The 24475-nt window shown below is 41.2% G+C and overlaps 1 protein-coding gene across 4 annotated transcripts in view; it reads right to left on the bottom strand.

The window, feature by feature from the left end:
• The window catches only part of CDKL5 (cyclin dependent kinase like 5), a 212059-nt gene that overhangs the window by 69731 nt on the left and 117853 nt on the right, over positions 1-24475 (bottom strand). For all 4 annotated transcript variants that reach the window (XM_073356552.1, XM_073356542.1, XM_073356532.1 and 1 more), the window contains 3 exons: positions 6415-6460; positions 4206-4342; positions 662-782 (listed from right to left, as the gene is read on the bottom strand). In XM_073356552.1, coding sequence (XP_073212653.1) covers positions 662-782; positions 4206-4342; positions 6415-6460 — 304 coding nt within the window. The remainder of the gene's footprint in view (positions 1-661; positions 783-4205; positions 4343-6414; positions 6461-24475) is intronic.

Genomic DNA, 24475 nt, shown 5'->3' with positions numbered 1-24475 from the left:
CATTTTGTTCTCTATTTGTATTCCATTATTGAAATCATCCATTGGAAAACAAAAAAAAAAAACAACCAAAAAAACAAAAAACACTCTTGGAGAACCACACTGGAAAACAAGGCTTTATAAAATAAGAACATAACAAAATTAGATAAAGTCACACCTTACAGCATGTGTTATACAAATAATAAAGAATAAAGAGCAGGAGGGGAAAATGTAAGTCTTAATAAACATTTTCATAATTCCTTTTCCTTTGGCTAGGTCTCCATTGTAATTTTGTCTCATGATGCAAATAGTAGAATTTTGTCTCTAAGGATACCCAGGAGACATCAGCCTTTTATATTGATGAACAACATTTTAAAGTAGTCTTAGGTTCCCATGCTTTTGGTGGCTTCTAGGTAGAAACTTTAGCAGTCTTGTTTGAAGAGAAGTCTATCTGCATAGGTAGTTATCTGACAGTATCTGAAGTCACTTAGGTGACTTCAGGGCTTAGCTAAATTGAAATACTTTTTCTATACCCACTTAAATATGGTTTGTTTTAAAGGAAACTTTTTGTTTAAAGTAAATCCAAACACATATATGATACTTTTTACAAGCTGTAGCTATTTTCCTGTAAAAAGAAAATTGCTACAAGGGGTTCATTTCCATGTGGAAAGCTATACACACTTACCTCTATGAACAATGTCATTCTTATGACACCAGTGAATCGCTTTGATTAATTGGTAGATATAGCTTTTTACTTTTTCAGGTGGAACTCCATTCGGCATTTCTTCTAGCAATTCAAGCATATTCTAAATGTTTAAAATATAGATATTAATTAAGTAGTTTGACCCATACTATGATTCTAACAGACTAAAGTACCATAAATTATGCCATAAATCTAGCTCTGCAAACCAGCAGTTTAACATCCAAAGGCCATAATCTAGCCATATATAGCCTGCTTTCATTCTAGACAAAGATCTAGTGAATACCATCTACTGTAAAGGTGAACCAAAAAGCTCTTGTTAAAATAGAACTGCTTAAACCCCCAAATAATTAGCAGACTTATAGATTTAAATTGCTAAAAATATTCAGTATGAGCTCATTTTATTTACAAATAATTGCTTAGAACAGAATTCCCCTGCATGATGTGACAACATGAACATTTCTCTAATGCAGAGAAAATACTAAATATCCTGCAATAGTTTATGCCAGTGCTTCCTGAACTTTTCAGCCAGCTGTGCCAGTTTCACATACTAAGGCCTTGTCTAGACAAAATTACCCTGCTTTAACTATACTTGCATAGCTACCTATTCCTATAGGGAAGGGCAAATAAGCTGTAGCAGTATACGGCACATTTACACTGACATAACTGTCCACACTAAATGGTTGTACCAATGTAACTATTTCAGTAGGAAAAAAAAAAAGACCCCTTAACCCAAATAGTGATACTGGTTCAAAACCCATGTGCAGCTAAGGCCTGAGATTTCAATTATGTTGGCAAAGGCCTGCTACCTCACAATCAACTTTGTGTGCAGAAATGTACAATAGAGATTTGTCCACGCTAAATCCCATTTGAATGGATGGTAGGCAGCAGCTGCTCACTAGAGTACAGAAGAGAGTTTCATTAAGGTAGGAAGAGGGATGTGAGAACATCAGCCTCAAAAGCCTGAAGTACCATTACTTGAATATATACCAATAGTTAATCACTGCTTATGGTGCTTGCAAGGGAAACACAAAATTCTGATCCTGGTGCTGGAAAATTGAAAATAATATTTTTGGATATTTTGTTTTCCATAAAGTATACAGTTATCGATTTGGGAATTTACACAGATTTTAACAATTTACAAAAGCATTTCACTTCACCTTTGATGCACATTTTCTTCTATGCTACAATCTAGTTTTGAGTTTGGAAGCTGTCTTAATAATATATACAAAATATATATATACAGTATACAAAATACAAAGCATACACTAAAATCAAAGTATTTTTAAAAAATATGGTAGTATTCCAAAGGCACTTGAATGCTTTTCAATTTATTGATAGATTTAGTAATTTAAGACTATGGGGTATGGGTTTTGTTAAATCCATATTTAGAATATGGACAAATGATTACAGATATGTCTATTAAGACACTCTAATGGATTTAGACAAGAGTACTGTTCACTAGGAGGTAGTGTAAAAATCTGGACAAATAGGACAGCAAATTCCTTAGTGTTCAAATCTGGACAAGAATAGCAGTATCAAGTGGGTGAAGCATAATCCTATATGTTCATTGACATCATCAACTAAAGAGATGATGGAAAAAGACGACTAGTTAAATTTGGATTAGTGTAATCTGGATTTTAGTATTGCAGAGATAATACTCTTTAAAGGACAAAATGTGCCATCAACCAGCAGAGAGGCTAAACAGAAATTGGCTAACTGTAAAACATTTTCTTCAATTCTTCTCCCTCCTCCTCACTTAAAATATAAGAATTGCCTACACATTTATCATGGCCCTGAATAATATCTGTAAGGGACTGTGGAATCCATTTAACACATTCTGAAAGCAAAAATCATTTATAAACTGTTAAGTGTAATTGAAAATAAAGAGGATAATTACAACAGCAATGATATCAAGGAAAAATTATGCATAGCAGCTATCCTCACAATTATATAATTTTACATTAATAAAAAGTAATGTTGGGTCACAAAAATACACTTCCTTCCTAACGTAGCAAGGAAATGCATAATAGAAGCATGTGCAACCTATTGTAGTCTCTTTGATATTTATTATTAATTCAAAATATGTGATTATTAAAATACACAGTTGAAATATTCATCTTTTTCCTTATGCTGGTCTTCTGTATTTTTGGTATAGCAGTTTTAGCAATGTCAGCATTAATAAAAATGATATAAAGTAAATAACTATAAATATAACTAAATAGACAGCATAGTCCATATCGATATTTTTATACACACACACACGCTTAGCTTACAGAAGACTGCACTGATCATAGTGAGCACAAGTGGATTAAAGCAGGAACTTTAGAATCCAGACATTAAGGCTACAGAGGACCTAATGCAGTAGGAATTAACTGATTGTCAGATAGTGCATCACAAAACATGGACAAAGAACATGGACAAAAGAACCAGAATATGCAATATAGACTTAGCGTCATCTCACCCTGGATGTTTCGGATCACATCACATGATCACTTTATTACCTCAGGTAAGGCAAGCAGGTAGTGGTAAGGAGTCTCATCATTCAGTGAGCACTGCACACATTGTTAGCAACAAATGCTGAGGGCAGGGAAGGACTATAGATAGGGGGATGTTTTAACTGAGGACGACTAGCTCCCACCTGGTCCACAGCACAGCACCAGAAGGACATAAAATTATGTGTAGGGATAGGAAAAGAGAGCAAGGCCAGATGAAGGCTTTTAGCAAAAATAAGTGTTGGATTTTTTTTTTCAAATGAAAAGACAGAAACCAGAGTCTAGAATAGAGAGTTACAGCCTACTCTTGCCCTAGAGGGCTTACAGAAATAGCAGAGAACTAGTCTGTAATGGGCTCACTCTCCTGAGAAGTAGACTAAGGTGTAAGGAGTGCTAATATAGGGGCTAGAAAGAAAACGGTGGAATGGATTCTGATGCTGTCAGGAATGGAAAGAATTTAAGTCAGTCAGTCATAAGGAGATTTTGAGAGGTCCTACAATTTAGTTGGTTTCAAATATTTCACACCGTTTTCCAAAGATTAGATTTCTATGTGAAAAAAAATTATAAGAGCAACTCTGTTTTTAACAACAAGAGGAGAAAGAGAAAGAAACAACAGATACATAAGGACAAGCAATCTATGTTCCTGTTTTGGAAAACACACTATAGAAGGAATTTTGAGGTAAACACTTGACAATCATTCAACCTTCAAATTAAACTGGTTTATGGACCTTTGGGCAAAAAAACACAGACAAATAACGCTCTCTCAAATGACACATATTCCAGTCTAATAATGCTTGTTTGATTTTGTCTCTCTGCTTCACTGTACTATGTAAATATTATTACTTATGTCATTTGTGTAATTTTCTTAACAGAAGAAGGGACACGATATATACATTCTGTTTAGATTTTATTTAATTTCTTGGTTTCCCATTCCTACATTAAAATACTTTCATTTTTAGTGTTCAAATCCCTGTATTTATTGTTCATAAATTACTTGATGATTTTGCCTTGAAAGATGTAAAAGATCAACTCACTTTTTCCACATATTCAAACACTAAGTATAATTTTCCTCTTCTTCTGAAGGCTTCCTTCAGCTCCACTATATTTTCCTGTTTCAAAGTGCGAAGCATTTTAAGCTCTCGTAAAGTGGTTTCTTTGACTTCTTCATTTTCTAGAATATAAACAATGGTAAGTATGGTAAAACAAAATTTAGCAAAGAGCAACAAGAACCTTAGTAATCAAGGTTAACAATCAGTACACTAAGGTACAATATTCAGTAGACACAGTAAAAAGCCATCTAAAAACTGTAAACTATTTAAGTGATTTGGGTACTAAATATAACTAACTATTATAATGGACTTCAAGCACTCTAGTTTTAAACATTCAAAGAATTATCCCTGCACACTTCTCTCTCTCTGATACCACTGACGAAGGTTTATGATTTAACTTGGGCTCCCTCTGCTGCTTGGCTGGCTCTGCATCAGAAGAGGGAAAATATTGTACAATCATGTGTAAACTTGATATCCCTCACCCCACCGCTCTTAAAAATTTTTGGTTATCCAATAATTGTTTGCATTTACATGCTTCTCATCCTGAAGAATCTTAACATGCGTTACAAATTATGCGTACACAATGGACATCATCAATGAAATGGGAACTCAGTGCATAGCACACTGCAAACAATGGGGAAAAAGGGTCATTTTTGGTCAACGATTTAAGGACAAACCCATACCACTCTGAAAAGTACCATAGATCTCTACTAGCCATGGGAAGGACGGCAATGCAGAGCCCACAGAATCTCTGTTCTAAAGGTCTCACACAAAAGACTTTCAATATAGTGTTCAATGATACAGATACACAATTCATCTATCTCAGAAGGTGGAAGGGCTAAAGTTGATGTATAAAGATCTGAACCTGTTGTTCTATGGAGTCTAGGATTTCAATCTTAGACTTCTTTTAGATTCTAAGCTCTTTAAGACAGGGACTGTCATTTCCTATAAGTTAGCACAATGGGGCCCTGACCTGGCCGTTCTCTGGGCAATAATGCAGTATAAATGTTAACTAACTAAAGCCAGCCAGCCAGCAGTTGTCTTCCATACTGTAAGGCTTGACAACATTCTGTTTCTTAAAACAATTTCAGTGGATTATATTGATGTTTGGTTTAAAGCTTTTTTGGTTTTTATTAATTTATATGTACGGTGAAATTTATGTTGATTTATGACACTTATTGACATTTACTGACAAAAAGAAAGAAAGATAATCGTGTTTATAAGCCACTCAATGTAGTTCCTGAAATCTGAGCAGAATAAACATCCTGTGGAGAGCTCAGAGAGTTGTTTTCTAAGACAGGGTTCTCTCTTCAACAGCCAGCTCCAGTCCTGAAAAAACTATTCCGAAATATTGTGATGATTTGTTTGATAGGGATCATCACAATTCATTTCAGCCAGTATTTTCTGCTTTGGGTATAAAACAGGACTTGTGAATGACAAAGCTAAAAGACTTGCTGAATACATTATCCAGGCATCTTGGTGTTGCTTAGAGTTTGCACTGGATTAAGTAACACAGAGGTAAATTTAACTTTCCTGATACATCCTTGACAACCAATTGCATCTTCATGGCCACATCCCATGGCAAACAACACAGATAAAACATTCACCAAAATCTAACGGGTAGCATTTTTGAGCTATATAATTAAGGTTATAATTAGTCATTAGGCCAACACAGCCTAAGTGGTGGGACATAGCTGCAACATCCCAGGAAGGAATTATGCCTCTTGAGGTAAAAATTCCTCAATCGCTACCCCTTTGATCTATAGTGGGGAAGAAAGTCACTTCACACTTGACTTACTCCCCTGTTTGTGCCTGGCCAGCTCTGACAGTCAGTGCATGGACAGTAGGGGACAGAGCCTTTGCTCTGTTCATTTCCTTATCCTGTATCCACCCCAGTCCCTACGCTTGATACTCTGCCTGGCACCATAATCCAGGCAATGCTAATATGTCTGCACAGGAGAGGAAGGTAGGGATTGGGAGATGGAGCTTATTCCTTTGTGTGGCAACCTAGTTCAAGGACACAATCTAGCCTTCAGACAGGAGCTGATGTATCAAAGCACAGGACACTAGTACAGCTAACGCACCATCATCGAGGTTGTCATTTTAAGTCATCTCTCATATGTGAGGTCTTGTATTTTCATCAAGTATCTGCAACATGTTTATTTACAAAAATGATCACAGAGGAAGCAATTACCTTCACTGTCTTTAAATTTCTTGATAGCCACAATTTCATGTGTCTCCTATAAAACAAAAACAAAACAGGAGATGAGAAAGGCAAGATTTTTTTCTGAGCACTTGGATCAAATAAAATTTCCAGATTAAATACAGTGTTTTCATTTTACATTTGCAAAAAACACACAAAAGCAAAAAAGACTGAATACAGAATCTAGTAAAAATCTAAATGATTCGGCCAACTGCAGTATACGAGCCTATTCAACAAATATGCAATGATTAGACACTGAAATGTGAAACTCTTAAGTTAGACACCAAAAATGCATATTCAGATACATAAAATGAATGGCCTTGTTTTCAAAGGAGTGAGCACCTGTAGCTCCCATTGCTCAGCTGCTCTGAAAGTCAGGCCACTTATTTAGGTAATCAAATATGGATTTAAGTGCCTATATTTGTACACCCAAATTTAAAAATATTAAGTGATGGCCAAAATTTACAAGACTGATTAGTGCTTTTGGGTCCCCAACTTGAAACACCTAAAAGGTATGAGAGTTTTCCAGCAGGTGGGAACTCTGTGCTTTCTGAAAATCAGACCCCTTTCAGGTACCTCAAGGTTGGGGAGCTAAAACTAATCACCCCAAATCACTAGTCACTTCTGAAAATGGTGGCCTGTGTGCCTACCTCAGAACTACAGGTAACACAGCCTGAAAGAGCCTCTTGAGTCATCTAGTCTTGCCTCTGCACCCATAAAGGAGTCTCATCTAAACTGATCTTCACCACATTGTACCCATTTTACTCCTGAACATCTCTAGTTTATTTCCACTGGAGCATCCTATACCCTCTAAAACAAATATACAGCCTATTGACATAGGACACATATGAATATAAAAGATTTACTTGCTGTCTCATGTATTTGTCTGTATAGGATGTTGCAACTTGCTACAAGAAAGTCCCTACGTTACCAAATGTAGTAGTACATCTCTTCTAAAATGCCAATATTCCAGAGAGGTAACAGCACTTCACACAATCCTGAGGTCTGTCAGTGTACAGAGGCTGAATTAGGGGCCAGCAGCAAAACAGTTAAGTCATTTTGGAACATGTTCATACTTGTTATATTTACAAATGTGAAAACACGCACACAACTAATTATTAAAGCATCTGCTCTCTGTCATTCAATGTCACCAAATGTCCACAATATGTGATCCTAAATGAACAGTTTATTCGTCTATAAAAGCACGTTGGAAGACTACCATTTATTTCAGTGGGAATGGACTCAGGTCCTTTGAGATCCTTATGAAAGTCTTAATATTAGCAATATTCAAATCAATAAAAAAGATGTGGCATATTTATTTTAGAGCTGTTAGTGCAGAAACATAAAATGCTCAGAGCCAGAAGTTCAGGGCACTCCGCCTTTATGCTGCCTTAGAAAGGGTTGTCAACTTTCTAACTGCAGAAATCTGAACACCCTTGCCCCATCCCTTCTCCGAGGCCCTGCCCCCACTCACTCCATCCCACCTCCCTCCATCGCTCACTCTCCGCCACCCTCGCTCACTTGCTCATATTCACTGGGCTGGGGGGGGGGGTGGCGTACAGGAGGGGGTGAGGGCTCCAGCTGGGAATGTGGGCTTGAGGGTGCAGCCAGAAATGAGGGGTTCAGGGCTGGGGCAGGGGATTGGGGTGCAGGAGGGGGTGAGGGCTCCGGCTGGATACGCTGGCTCTGGGGTGGGGCTGGGGTTGAGGGGTTTGGAGGGTGTGGTGAGAGCTCTGGCTGGGGGTGCAGGATTTGGGGTGCAGCAGGGGGCTCCGGGCTGCAGCTGAGGGGTTCAGAGCTGGGGCAGTGGAGGGGGAGCGGGGTGTGGGCTCTGAGAAGGGGGCTCAGGGCTGGAGTGTGGGACGGGGGTCAGGAGTGCGGGCTTTGGGTGGCACTTACCTAAGGCGACTCCCGGGAAGCAGCAACATGTCCATCCAGCTCCTAGGCTGAAGGCTGGCCAGCAGGCTCTGCTGTGCACTTGCCCTGCCCACAGGTGCCGCTCCCGCAGCTCCCATTGGCCACAGTTCCCAGCCAACGGGAGCTGTGGAGCTGGCGCTCAGGGCGGGGGCAGCACGCAGAGCCCCCGTGGCTGGCCCTCAACCTAGGAGTTGGAGGGACGTCGCCACTTTCTGGGAGCCACATGGAGCCGGGCAGAGAGCCCACCAGCCCTGCTGCACCACCAACCGGCCAGGTCAGCAGTGCTGATCGGAGACACCTGAATTCCTTTTCGACCGGTTGTTCTGGTCGAAAACCGGACGCTTGGCAACCCTATGAAGCATCAGGCATATTGTTCATGCTATGTAAAAACAAAATAATCATGTGGCAATAAATTCATTTTGTGATCACCATGCCAGATTTGGTATAAATACCATGCAAGTGTTATGTTGTGCATTGATCTTAATGACCGACTATGGCCTCATGAGGAAAGTTAATTTAACAAAAGCAACTCATGTGGAAATCATTTTTGCTGTTAGTTCCTGATCATCTCTCACAGTACATTGTCCTGCCAAAACGCATCCGAAATATATTGGCCTAATTTGAAAGCTTATGCGTTACGTAAGTCCAGCTGAAATGAGAAAACTGATCAAGAAACAGCTCTGCTCACCAATTACAGAAAAAAGGGATGACAAGGCTGAGGACATAATATTGAATTGTAGTTAGAACTGCATTCTGAGAAGTTTGTATCTCTCACTTCAAATACAGCAGCACACATACATTTAATTATAAATTATTCATTCATTAATTAGGTTAGTCTAACCTAAATTGAGCAAATTATTCTTACTAGTTGTAACATCACCCATGAGCGATCTCAGTGTCAAATACATCCATCCACCTTACAGAGCCATCTTTCTGCAAAACCAAAGTTATTCATGGAGGCTGCTCTGCTGACTGTTACTGTACACTTTGAATAATTATTTAAAGCACTGTTTTGAGAAAAAAGTAAACATGTACTTAGGCTCCAATGTAGCAAAGACTTTTGCAAGTGGTTAACTGTACGTACTGTGAGTAATCCCATAGCACTCAACAAGACTCTTCACAGTACATAGAGCACATGCTTAACTCTTTGCAGGATCAGGGACTTTATTCTACTTTCAGCAAGGCTCACCAAGAGGCATGGAGTTTTCAAACGAGGGGCTTTTCTCATGCATACTATCTGGAAATCATATTATTAATGTATCTCAACAAGTTAAGAAGTTGAATCTATTGTTACATTTAACAAATTTTCATCTTGGGAGCCTTTTTACTTATATTGCTTATAAAACAATTTAGTTTTTATCACGATGAAGTAATTAAAAATGAGCATGTAACAAATTGCCTCTGTCTTATTGTTTAGGATTTTGAGTAAAATGATTAAATATTTAAGAGGAACTTCATATTATTACATAATTAAATAATTTTAAAAACAAATCAACAGTAGAAATGGCAACTAAACAGCAGGATATTTGAGGAACTGTGTTGATAACGTATCTTTTCTCCTTGAGAATTAACTTTTCTTTATCTATCTAGGTTTTTAGGAACCATTACTCTATTTTTAACTGTGTGATCTACCTTAGGAATTAGCTTGCTGCACAAGTTGCAGAAGACCCAGTCCCTCAAGAATAAATGCAGTATTTTCCTATCAATGGACAATCTAGTCCAGTATCCTGCCTCTGACTGCATCAGTACATCAGAGGCTTAGAAGGTTTCCAAGAGGAAAAAAAAACACCTAATGAGGGCTGTGATGGAGGAAATGGAATAGGGGATATCTTTTTGACCTCTACAAGTATCAGTTTATACTCTGAAGCATGAAATTTGAGTCCATTCATCCGTTCTTATCTTAGCTACATTTGTCATAAAGGGACAAAATTAACCAGCCCTTTACAAAATATCTAGCCACAGTATTTAACTTTATAACATTATGAAGACATGAAAGCCACAGATGACACATACATAGCATAATGCAGTACTTAAATGCCTGTTAACATCAGTGGTGCCTTCAGCTATCACATAGACATCTATATATTATCCAATTGCAACTATTCAGCATTATAAAAAACTACAGGAAAAGTACAAACTTATAATAATTATGCAACTAAAGATAAATCCTGCTGAATACACTTGACTTTCTATTTGTAGGAAAGGTCAGATGCGAACTGGCTGCCCATACGCCATGAGACCACTGGGGGGATCCATGAAGGGACTGAGGTTTTGCAATGCTGAGTGTCCTGCTCCTAACTTTTAGGTGCCTAGGAAATCACAGGAATCATAGAATCATAGAATATCAGGGTTGGAAGGGACCCCAGAAGGTCATCTAGTCCAACCCCCTGCTTGAAGCAGGACCAATTCCCAGTTAAATCATCCCAGCCAGGGCTTTGTCAAGCCTGACCTTAAAAACCTCTAAGGAAGGAGATTCTACCACCTCCCTAGGTAACGCATTCCAGTGTTTCACCACCCTCTTAGTGAAAAAGTTTTTCCTAATATCCAATCTAAACCTCCCCCACTGCAACTTGAGACCATTACTCCTCGTTCTGTCATCTGCTACCATTGAGAACAGTCTAGAGCCATCCTCTTTGGAACCCCCTTTCAGGTAGTTGAAAGCAGCTATCAAATCCCCCCTCATTCTTCTCTTCTGCAGGCTAAACAATCCCAGCTCCCTCAGCCTCTCCTCATAAGTCATGTGTTCCAGTCCCCTAATCATTTTTGTTGCCCTTCGCTGGACTCTCTCCAATTTATCCACATCCTTCTTGAAGTGTGGGGCCCAAAACTGGACACACTACTCCAGATGAGGCCTCACCAATGTCGAATAGAGGGGAACGATCACGTCCCTCGATCTGCTCGCTATGCCCCTACTTATACATCCCAAAATGCCATTGGCCTTCTTGGCAACAAGGGCACACTGCTGACTCATATCCAGCTTCTTGTCCACTGTCACCCCTAGGTCCTTTTCCACAGAACTGCTGCCTAGCCATTCGGTTCCTAGTCTGTAGCTGTGCATTGGGTTCTTCCGTCCTAAGTGCAGGACCCTGCACTTATCCTTATTGAACCTCATCAGATTCCTTTTGGCCCAATCCTCCAATTTGTCTAGGTCCTTCTGTATCCTATCCCTCCCCTCCAGCGTATCTACCACTCCTCCCATTTTAGTATCATCCGCAAATTTGCTGAGAGTGCAATCCACACCATCCTCCAGATCATTTATGAAGATATTGAATAAAACCGGCCCCAGAACCGACCCTTGGGGCACTCCACTTGATACCGGCTGCCAACTAGACATGGAGCCATTGATCACTACCCGTTGAGCCCGACAATCTAGCCAGCTTTCTACCCACCTTATAGTGCATTCATCCAGCCCATACTTCCTTAACTTGCTGACAAGAATACTATGGGAGACCGTGTCAAAAGCTTTGCTAAAGTCAAGAAACAATACATCCACTGCTTTCCCTTCATCCACAGAACCAGTAATCTCATCATAAAAGGAGATTAGATTAGTCAGGCATGACCTTCCCTTGGTGAATCCATGCTGGCTGTTCCTGATCACTTTCCTCTCATGCAAGTGCTTCAGGATTGATTCTTTGAGGACCTGCTCCATGATTTTTCCAGGGACTGAGGTGAGGCTGACTGGCCTGTAGTTCCCAGGATCCTCCTTCTTCCCTTTTTTAAAGATTGGCACTACATTAGCCTTTTTCCAGTCATCCGGGACTTCCCCGGTTCGCCACGAGTTTTCAAAGATAATAGCCAATGGCTCTGCAATCACAGCCGCCAATTCCTTCAGCACTCTCGGATGCAACTCGTCCGGCCCCATGGACTTGTGCACGTCCAGCTTTTCTAAATAGTCCCTAACCACCTCTATCTCCACAGAGGGCTGGCCATCTCTTCCCCATTTTGTGATGCCCAGCGCAGCAGTCTGGGAGCTGACCTTGGAACAACACTATAACCCACAAAGCCAATTTAGGCACCTAGACTCCCTATACTGTGAAGGGAGAGAGAAGGCACCTAGGAATGGGATCCACAAGAGCCACCTAAGTCAGTCAATAGGTGATGCTGATTGGGGGTAGAGTCCTGACCCTCTCTCGGAGATAGGCACCTAAGTCTGGGCTGAAGGGACCTTTGTGGATTCCACCCACGTGACCAGGACAGAGTAGTCATGCTTCCTTTCTAGTGCAGAAACCCAACAGCTCTCTAACACCATTTCAATGCAGGCAGGCAGATTGTCAGTTCTGGGGTTGCCTCTCCCTGCCTCATCAGAAAGGGGGAAAACTTGGTTTGACAAACAAAGGAATGGGCCAGCTCCTGGGAGGGGGAAGAGCTCATGCTCAGACATTCTGTGGTCAAGCTCCTTCTTGTGTCTCAATGTGCATGTGGGTGTTTGTCTCAAGGAGGGGCTTCTCTGCCTTCTACTGGCCAGGTGTGTGTGTGTGTGTGTGTGTATGGGGAGGGGGCAATTAGTGGAGCCAGCTGGGACTCTCAGTTCTCTCTCTGAATTGAAAGCCTTCCCGCACCTACATGCTATCTTGTTGCTACTGCTGCCCCTTCCCACCCTCTATATTTGAGGCATACTGAGCTGTGTTTTTAGGATGGTGAGAGTCTGACTAATTGCCTGTTTTGGGGATCAGAAAAGAATTTTTTCCAGGTGCCCCAAATAAACAGGGATCCGGAAGGTTTTTTTGCTTCCTTGCAGCATTGTGCAGTCACAGTTTAGGTTAGAAGGAGTAAGAACAGGAATTTTAATGTGAGGAGGTAATATAGGAATGTTTAGTTCATTACGATTTACAGCCAGTGTTGAGTGCAGATGAAGGCTAAAAGGGCCAGCAAGACCTTGGATATAGCTGGGGGTTCTTCTACCTGTAAATAGGGTTGCTAACCCTCCAGGATTGTCCTGGAGTCTCCAGGAATTAAAGATTGATCTTCAATTAAAGATTATGTCATTTGATGAAACCTCCAGGAATATGTCCAACTAAACCTGGCAACCCTACCTGTAAGGAGAAGGGGAGATCTGAAGTCTTCACAGACCAAGGCAAGGGAGAAAACTGAAAAACAAGCCCAGTCTTAGGTTATGTTTAAGAAGGTCCTCCACTAATTATTGGTTACATGGTTTGAGCCCATTAATCGCACACTGACTGTAATTAAATGTCTGGCACATGAGAGGGGGTGAACTGATAACAATGGAGAAAGAGGCTAAGATAATACTAAGATAATATTAATTTATAATAATAAAACTTGTTATACTGATAACAATGGAGATAGAGGCTAAGTTGTGGCCTGCTGCTTAAATCCACCTCTGTTACAGTCTTTCATTCACCTGCATGTCCTCTTCAACAGTGGTGAGTAAGTCTGAACTCTGCACATGGTGCATGTCTGGAATCTATGATCAAATATCCTTTTTTGATAATTGGTGCAGGATCCCTATTAGAGGAGTAAAGTCCTGGAACAGCCCTCCAAGGGGAGTTGGAGGGGGGTGGAGAAACCTAACTGGCTTCAAGACTGAGTTTGAAAAATTTATGGAGTGGATGGTATAATAGGACAGCCTACAATAGCATATGGTCCATCAGTGACTGCCAGTAACAAAAATCCCCAACAGCTAGAGATGGGACACTAGATGGGGAGGGCTCTGAGAATTTTTTCCCAGGTATCTGCCTGGTGGATCTTGCCCATATGCTCAGGGTCTAACAGACTGCCATATTTGGGGTCGGGAAGGAATTTTCTCCGACTGGCAGAGACTGCGGGGGTGGGGAGAAGGAGGTTCAGCCTTCCTCTGTGGCATGGGGCACAGATCACTTGCCTGTTTAAACTAGTGTAAGTGGTGAATTCTCTGTAACTTGAATTCTTTAAACCATGATTTGAGGACTTCAATAATTCAGCCAGAGGCTATGGGTCTATTACAGGAGTGGGTGGGTGAGGTTCTGTGGACTGCAAGGTGCAAGAGGTCAGACTAGATGATAACAATGGTCCCTTCTGACCTTACAGTCTATGAATCAGATAAATTTCCTAATACCAAAGCATTCGTATGTTTCCACCCAAGTAAGTCATGAAACATGACAACTGAAAGCACAGGTGTCACCTCATTTCTTATTTGCTGTTAATTATGTAAAATTTCAATTGTGTCAGAAACAAATTTAACTTGTTTCCTTCATCTGTTTCCTACAAAAGTCCCTAATGTCACTGGTGGGACTAATCGAGGAGTACAGTTTTACTCAATATAAGCAAGGGTGGCAGAACCTGTGGCCATTTTTTGTCTGGATAAACATGTCCTACCACCTTAACTTCTCTTTCTCCGACATGTCACACCTGCCAAGCTGAACCTCATGTCAGGATTGGCAGAAAAGTCCTAGATTAAGAAAGAATCAATATGAACATGTTTTAATGGCGTAAAACAAGTTTCTCTTTATGTATCAATGACCCATCTGCCAGCTCTGACATCAGGCACAGAGCAGGAAACAAGTCCTTAAAAAATATAGCTAAGATGATGTTTTTCAGAAAACTATTTATTTTACTATAATGCTAGTACCTCAGGGTATCTGTTTTAGAAACTAAGCCCCCAAAGTTATTACTGTTTATAAACTGCCCAGTCACACAGGCTGTTTAGAAAATATAGGACAAAAGGCTGAGAGAAAAAATCTCAAGCACTAATGTCAAGATTTCTTCTGTCTGATGAAACTTAGAGTTGCAGCAGCCTTTTACAAGAATGTACTGTTGGTGTACAAATTATATCAAACGTGAAGATATTATATGATGTTGCCTGATACAGTAGAGAAAAATAGGGAACTTGATGGACTCCAATACAGTGATTAAATGAAGTTATATGTATCAAAGGGAAGCCAACTAAAAGTGATACAGTTTGGGCAAAGCAGTATAAACTTTAATGGCAGGGCAATCCCAATAGGGAGGAAAAAAGTTTTTCACACTGATTTATTTTAGTTTAGTGACAAACTGAAATTAGGCTAATGTAGCCAATCAAGCTTATGCTATCAAGTAAGTGAAATAAACCTGTGCTGAGACAGAAAATAAAAACTGAAAAACAAATTATGTCTTGATCACAGAGTGGAATAATCAGAAATGTAACTGTGATTAATAATGCACAGACTCAGCTCATTCATATTACCAAGGACTCACCACTGCTGTTAAAACAAGAACAGAAGTGGAAGATTTATATAGTTGTTCTGTAGAACAACAGTTCTTGAAGTGGCTTTGCATTGTATAATTAACAGTTAAAACATGTTTAAAGAGAATAATATAATTTATATAAAAGTTCCATATTCTATTAACTTAAAACTGGACATTTCCACAGCTAGCAGCGAGTTGATGGAGGAAATGCAACTTGAGCAAGCATAATTGCAAAGTTGGCCCAGGAATACACTGCAGAGCGGCGCAATGAAACCAACTTGTGGAGGTAAGTTGCTGACAAAAATAAACCAGATAGTGTTCAAGGTATGTCCCAAGATGGTTGGACCAACAGCTATGGCCAATTTGTCTTATACAAGCAGTTCTGACAAGATATGTTGCACAAAGAGACTGGAAAATTCCAGCCCCAGTTGCCAGTACTCAAAAGGTGATGCCTTATTCCATGACTGGATAGTGAGAGGGAACAACTGTTCTTCAGAAGAAATATGAGTTGCCATCTGATTGGTCCACACCAGCACTTCCAAGAAGAGGAACCAAGTTGGACTACCCAGCAGAAATGGGATAAAACAGCCTGTCTCCTTCAGCACATCACTTCCCGAAAGCCAAAATACACCTGGAACGGAGAAGACTGAGGTCCTGGGCCAGGCATCTGGGAGTCTTCCTGGTGACATCAAGTACCTATCTCAGATGTAGGCATCTTTAACTGTCTCTATTTTCCAGTAATTCGGGTTGCCAACTAGCGCACCAGGAAAAGACTACAGTCATGCCCATCCTTCACTCCACCTGTGTTCGTTCCTGCTGTGAACTCCCGCATGTGAAAGCTGACAGCTGAGCAAAGATCTGGTGATAAGTAACACAGACTTTCTCTTGGGCACTGACCCAAATTAGTCATCTGACTGCTTCCTCAAACCAGGCAGCTAATTAGTAAGGAATTGTACATACACTAGTATGTGCTCTAAAGATGGTCACAGAGTTAGTGTGTGTTCTTCTTTTGTAACAGGTTCCAATCAAGATTGTTGTAAAGTACAACAGAAAGTAGAGTAGATTTGAAACAGCAGTTACTGTTGTTAACGAAGATTGTAGAACACTGTACATGTGTCTACCATAGTTAATGGTTTCAAACTGCCCTCCAAGTTCTAGGTGTATACAGACATAAAACAGACCAAAGTGCACAAGCTTCTTGAACTGCACTCAGTCTATACAGTCTGTTATAAATGTAGGAGTTTATCTTAGGTAGTTAAGAGTGTTAGTCAGATATTGGGGTTACATAATTTGTGGAGAAGTAGATTAAAAGGGTTGACTACTTTAGATTCATTGGGAAGGAGATGTTTGTGAACTGACATAAGAAATTGACCAAATTGTCTTATGCTTTATCTTAGGATTGGTTTCTTTCCCCAGCCTCTCGCCCCCTGTTGTGTTAGCAATCTAGGCGTCGATAGCCCATTGGCACAAGTGAGGCCCTATTCTGACGGACACATGGTGCAAAATCTAAACACAATTCACCTTCCCAACATAGTGATTGAGTATGCAGTAGAACCTCAGAGTTACGAACTGATTAGTCAACCACACACCGCATTTGGAACCAGAAGTACGCAATCAGGCAGGAGCAGAGACCAAAAAAAAAAAGGGGGGGGGAGCAAATACAGTACAGTACTGTGTTAAATGTAAACTACTAAAAAATAAAGGGAAAGTGTAAAAAAAAGATTTGATGAGGTAAGGAAGCTGTTTCTGTGCTTGTTCCATTTAAATTAAGATGGTTAAAAGCAACTTTTTTCTTCTGCATAATAAAGTTTCAAAGCTGTATTAAGTAAAAAAAGTATAATCAGAATTATTGCACAAGAGATATATTTATTACCCATAAAATTTAATTCACAACATAAAAACAGCTTGCAATCTCACTTAGTGTCCACTAAACTAGGATTACATATGGCACATTTACTTTGTCACAAAATAGCCAAAAAATAAAAATAAAAGAACAAAATCCCTTCCCCTCTTCCCACCACCCCAACAACAGAACTCAGTCAAAAATATCTTCCTGACCCAATGGCCTTTCTAAACAAAACCAGTGTTGCATGTGATTTTCTGGCCTGCACAAATATCGCATTTTTGCGGCAATAAAATGTGCAGGAATGACCTGTCAATTATCCCACAAATAACCAAATGAAAACTTAAATAATGAAAATTAACCAGTGTCCCTACGTAAGTCTCACCAGAGTCCTACAGAACCATTACAATAAGGAGATGAAATTATTTACCCTTTATAAAGGAATGCTTATCATGAATGCTGTAATTTGGGTAAATATAAAGATATTTGAAAAGATTTGCAGAAAAAAGATGAATACACCTTAGCTGAAAATTCAATAGACAGAATCCAGTTGCCTACATGTTACCACTTTTTTCCTCCCTTCTTGGGAGTTTTAATTTGATACATTCATTTTTCCATCATCACTACATCCTAAACTATAATGTGCCCAGTACTAACACAGGGAAGTGTTTCCTTTTTTCAATTCCCAGTTAATAAAAGAAGTGCTAATAATAATAAATGCTAGTAAAGATTCAGGTTCTTGGAAGGCCACGTCATTAACTGGACCTACATGAATCACTAATGGGTCTTTAGGAAGACTGTTTACAGATTTGATCTGTTTTCCTGCCCAATAACCTCATGCCCTGGACATACGAATTAAGTTTCCTATCTTTTCTCAACACCTCAGTTGCTGGTTGTTTTATAAAATTATTTTAAGTTTCACTGGAGCATCTTAAAACAGAGAGGATCCACAAAAACTAGAGAAGAGAAGAGATTTTCCAAAAACAATTAAGGGATTTAGGAGTACATATCCAATGGATTTTCAAAGGACTTGTGATCCTATCTCCCTCAGCAGCTTTCAAAAATTGCTAACCCCAAATCACTAACCTTTCCTCAATGTGCGTTTCTCTGTCAACATCTTTCTCTGTCTCTTGAGAAAGATAGGATTCTCCTTTATGTCCTTAGCCCTGGTCTACACTAGGACTTTAGGTCGAATTTAGCAACGTTAAATCGATTTAAACCTGCACCCGTCCACACAGTGAAGCCCTTTATTTCGACTTAAAGGGCTCTTAAAATCGATTTCCTTACTCCACCCCTGACAAGTGGATTAGCGCTTAAATCGACGTTCCCGGCTCGAATTTGGGGTACTGTGGACACAATTCGATGGTATTGGCCTCCGGGAGCTATCCCAGAGTGCTCCATTCTGACCGCTCTGGACAGCACTCTCAACTCAGATGCACTGGCCAGGTAGACAGGAAAAGAACCGCAAACTTTTGAATCTCATTTCCTGTTTGGCCAGCGTGGCAAGCTGCAGGTGACCATGCAGAGCTCATCAGCACAGGTGACCATGATGGAGTCCCAGAATCGCAAAAGAGCTCCAGCATGGACCGAACGGGAGGTACGGGATCTGATCGCTGTATGGGGAGAGGAATCCGTGCTATCAGAACTCCGTTCCAGTTTTCGAAATGCCAAAACCTTTGTCAAAATCTCCCAGGGCATGAAGGACAGAGGCCATAACAGGGACCCGAAGCAGTGCCGCGTGAAACTGAAGGAGCTGAGGCAAGCCTACCAGAAAACCAGAGAGGCCAACAGCCGCTCTGGGTCAGAGCCCCAAACATGCTGCTTCTATGATGAGCTGCATGCCATTTTAGGGGGTTCAGCCACCACTACCCCAGCCGTGTTGTTTGACTCCTTCAATGGAGATGGAGGCAATACGGAAGCAGGTTTTGGGGACGAAGAAGATGATGAGGAGGAGGTTGTAGATAGCTCACAGCAAGCAAGCGGAGAAACCGGTTTTCCCGACAGCCAGGAACTGTTTCTCACCCTAGACCTGGAGCCAGTACCCCCCGAACCCACCCAAGGCTGCCTCCTGGACCCAGCAGGCGGAGAAGGGACCTCTGGTGAGTGTACCTTTTAAAATGCTATACATGGTTTAAAAGCAAGCATGTGAAAGGATTACTTTGCCCTGGCATTTGCGGTTCTCCTAGATGTAGTCCTAAAGCCTTTGCAAAAGGTTTCTGGGGAGGGCAGCCTTATTTCGTCCTTCATGGTAGGACACTTTACCACTCCAGGCCAGTAACACGTACTCGGGAATCACTGTAGAACAAAGCATTGCAGTGTATGTTTGCTGGCATTCAACCAAAATCCGTTCTTTATCTCTCTGTGTTATCCTCAGGAGAGTGAGATATAATTCATGGTCACCTGGTTGAAATAGAGCGCTTTTCTTCAGGGACACTCAGAGGTGCCCATTCCTGCTGGGCTGTTTGCCTGTGGCTGAACAGAAATGTTCCCCGCTGTTAGCCACAGGGAGGGGGGAAGGTTGAGGGGGTAGTCACGCGGTGGGAGGAGGCAAAATGCGACCTTGTAACGAAAGCACATGTGCTATGTATGTAATATTAACAGCAAGGTTTACCCTGAAAGAGTGTAGCCACTGTTTTATAAAATGTGTCTTTTTAAATACCTCTGTCCCTTTTTTTTTCTCCACCAGCTGCATGTGTTTCAATGATCACAGGATCTTCTCCTTCCCAGAGGCTAGTGAAGCTTAGAAAGAAAAAAAAACGCACTCACGATGAAATGTTCTCCGAGCTCATGCTGTCCTCCCACACTGACAGAGCACAGACGAATGCGTGGAGGCAAATAATGTCAGAGTGCAGGAAAGCACAAAATGACCGGGAGGAGAGGTAGAGGGCTGAAGAGAGTAAGTGGCGGGCTGAAGACAGGGCTGAAGCTCAAATGTGGCGGCAGCGTGATGAGAGGAGGCAGGATTCAATGCTGAGGCTGCTGCAGGACCAAACCAGAATGCTCCAGTGTATGGTTGAGCTGCAGCAAAGGCAGCTGGAGCACAGACTGCCACTGCTGCCCCTCTGTAACCAACCGCCCTCCTCCCCAAGTTCCACAGCCTCCACACCCAGACGCCCAAGAACGCGGTGGGGGGGCCTCCGGCCAACCAGCCCCTCCACCACAGAGGATTGCCCAAAAAAAAGAAGGCTGTCATTCAATAAATTTTAAAGTTGTAAACTTTTAAAGTGCTGTGCTTAAAGTGCTGTGTGGCATTTTCCTTCCCTCCTCCACCACCCCTCCTGGGATACCTTGGTAGTCATCTCCCTATTTGTGTGATGAATGAATAACGAATGCATGACTGTGAAGCAGCAATGACTTTATTGCCTCTGCAAGCGGTGATTAAAGGGAGGAGGGGAGGGTGGTTAGCTTACAGGGAAGTAGAGTGAACCAAGGGGCGGGGGGTTTCATCAAGAAGAAACAAACAGAACTTTCACACCGTAGCCTGGCCAGTCATGAAACTGGTTTTCAAAGCTTCTCTGATGCGTACCGCGCCCTCCTGTGCTCTTCTAACCGCCCTGGTGTCTGGCTGCGCGTAACCAGCAGCTAGGCGATTTGCCTCAGCCTCCCACCCCGCCATAAACGTCTCCCCCTTACTCTCACAGATATTGTGGAGCACACAGCAAGCAGTAATAACAGTGGGAATGTTGGTTTCGCTGAGGTCTAAGCGAGTCAGTAAACTGCGCCAGCGCGCCTTTAAGCGTCCAAATGCACATTCTACCACCATTCTGCACTTGCTCAGCCTGTAGTTGAACAGCTCCTGACTACTGTCCAGGCTGCCTGTGTACGGCTTCATGAGCCATGGCATTAAGGGGTAGGCTGGGTCCCCAAGGATACATATAGGCATTTCAACATCCCCAACAGTTATTTTCTGGTCTGGGAATAAAGTCCCTTCCTGCAGCTTTTGAAACAGACCAGAGTTCCTGAAGATGCGAGCGTCATGCACCTTTCCCGGCCATCCCACATTGATGTTGGTGAAACGTCCCTTGTGATCCACCAGAGCTTGCAGTACTATCGAAAAGTACCCCTTGCGGTTTATGTACTCGGCGGCTTGGTGCTCCGGTGCCAAGATAGGGATATGGGTTCCGTCTATAGCCCCACCACAGTTAGGGAATCCCATTGCAGCAAAGCCATCCACTATGACCTGCACATTTCCCAGGGTCACTACCCTTGATATCAGCAGATCTTTGATTGCGTGAGCTACTTGCATAACAGCAGCCCCCACAGTAGATTTGCCCACTCCAAATTGATTCCCAACTGACCGGTAGCTGTCTGGCATTGCAAGCTTCCACAGGGCTATCGCCACTCGCTTCTCAACTGTGAGGGCTGCTCTCATCCTGGTATTCATGCGCTTCAGGGCAGGGGAAAGCAAGTCACAAAGTTCCATGAAAGTGCCCTTACGCATGCGAAAGTTTCGCAGCTACTGGGAATCGTCCCAGACCTGCAACACTATGCGGTCCCACCAGTCTGTGCTTGTTTCCCGAGCCCAGAATCGGCGTTCCACAGCATGAACCTGCCCCATTAGCACCATGATGCATGCATTGTCAGGGCCCATGCTTTCAGAGAAATCTGTGTCCATGTCCTGATCACTCACGGGACCGCGCTGACGTCGCCTCCTCACCCGGTATCGCGTTGCCATGTTCTGGTGCTGCATATACTGCTGGATAATGCGTGTGGTGGTTGATGTGCTCCTAATTGCCAAAATGAGCTCAGCGGCCTCCATGCTTGCCTTGGTATGGCGTCCGCACAGAAAAAAGGTGCGGAACGATTGTCTGCCGTTGCTCTGACAGAGGGAGGGGCGACTGACGACACGGCTTATAGGGTTGGCTTCAGGGAGCTAAAATCAGTGCTCAGTCTAGAAGATATCATCAGAGATGCTTAGTTTTGCAGTTCTCGAACTGTGGATTTGTTTCTCCAGAGGTAACATGGTTGTTAACAGCAAAAATGTTTTAAAATAAATATATAGAGGTGAGAAATAACAGACCTCAACTCTATTGTCCCTCTGCAAATTTGTGTACACAGAGTCAATCCCTTACCTCTCTCTAAAGTGAGAAGTTTCAAAAAGTCCAATGAATAGAAGATTGTTGGGGGCAGACAAGGAGATCTGGACAAGAAGAAGTCTGGAGATAAATGTGAGAAGTGAGGGACTTCTGTTTTGTTAAAATATTATACGTTTGCTGTTGAAGAAAAAAATCCAGAATACTGAACATTGTTGTTTTAGTTAACTAAAACTTAAATGTCTGTCTGGTGATGTTCTCCTCCTAATACATCATGGCAAGAAAATCCTGGAAATATTAATGATTAACCTGTTGAACTGGAGATAAATTGGGAGGTGAACTACCTTTAGTAAATGAAATAACCACACAATCCTTCATTTTCTGATATAGCTGTAAAACTAATCTGAAAAGTTTTCAAAACAAATCATTGTTTAAAAATGTATAGTGTGTAATTACTAAAAATTAAACCTACATCTATCTCTGAGTTGTGAAGAATATGTATTAAGTTTATAAAAACCAACAAGAATGCACTTTTATGTAGAAAAACATGATTAAATTGAGTCTTCCTGACTAGTGATTTAAATCATGATTTAAATCAATTTGATGTTTGGATTAATATAGAATTATTGATAGACTGGTTTTTATATTAGTTATATAAGTGACACGGGTTAAGAGGTTGGCCTCCTAGTTAACTACAGTATCAGGATTAGCAGGGTGAGAATCATCATTAGGCGTATCATGGGGGACCTTAAGAGCACATGTGGAACAATAATCATATCTGATAGACATTTGAAAACTTGTAAGTACTTTTAGTAAGACTCTTAATAAGCAGATAAATAATATCAAAAACACTCCACTATAACAGGAAAGAAAGGGCTAACAGCATGTCTAGTCCTAATACGGGTATTATTTACACTTCCTAGTAGGGACCCTGAGATGTCAACCAGTATTCTTACCACCACCAGTGGTTGTCCTACTTGTCTCCTTCCCCCAAGGCATGCAGGCCAGAATACAGCATTTATAGCATGTTATACTGATGCCCCCTGTATCTTATGCTCATGCATAATGGTTTCAGCCCCTTTTCTTTATCATCTGTCCTTTTACACCTCACTAATTGCAGGGTGCTTTGGTTTTTTTTTTAGGCTAACTCCTTAGTTTCTCCTTAGCATTTATGTCAATGAATTATTATGGTAACGTGCAGTCACTACAGAATTTTCCCTGATGTTACTACCAGTCATCTTTGGGTATTAACTGATCCATTGCAACACATTTTCCAATTTATTTTTGCATAGTTTCCAGAACATCAGTACCTTAACACATCTTTTACTGTAATCTTATATTTTACTGGTACAGGGTTCTCTCTTGGTCAGCTAGTCATACCAACCTGTTTCATGCCTGAGGCCTTCTATGGCCAAGCTACATCTCTTATACACCTAGAGCCTGCAGGTCTTATATTACAGCCTTATATTACTTATATACCAAATACATACTTATTGGTATTACATACTTACTAGTTCCACATTCCTGTGGTGTGATCCTTCTCATATTTTGCCACTTAAACCTGCAAGTCAAATCTAGTCTAATACCCTTATATTAATTACATAATTATATATGATATTATATATGCTTCACAAGTTACAAAATAATACTGTCAGCACATACTGAAATTTTGTCTTTGACATCAGCTATCCTTTTTACTTCAGTACTTATTGCAGCATATTCTTTCGGTAAGTGGATCCATGCCGAATGGAAAAAGCAGGAAGAAAGATCATCTCTGGATGGTACCACTGTAGAAGTGTAAATTTCTAACATGTATCCATTAATCCTCAGCCTGCAGAAGGCTGTAAATATAGTGATTTTATTAATCTGAGAAGGTTGTATTCAATTCCCTATTGTTCTGAAACTGCCATCAGTAATCCCACTCTACTTGATCAAAGGCTCTATAAAAATCTAACACTAACAACGTACATGGGTCTGCCTTTGATCAGGCAGATCTGCCTGTGACAGAGAGCCTGTCTGATCGGCACGTATATGTGTAAGCAGTGTTTTAGTTTAATTTATTAGCCAAAACCAGAAGTCAGGAGGGGAAGACAGGTGC

The sequence above is a fragment of the Lepidochelys kempii genome, chromosome 1 (assembly GCF_965140265.1).
Source record: "Lepidochelys kempii isolate rLepKem1 chromosome 1, rLepKem1.hap2, whole genome shotgun sequence".
Taxonomy (NCBI): domain Eukaryota; kingdom Metazoa; phylum Chordata; order Testudines; family Cheloniidae; genus Lepidochelys; species Lepidochelys kempii.
Note: the sequence above shows the minus strand (reverse complement) of the source record. Positions and strands in the feature narration are given on the sequence as shown.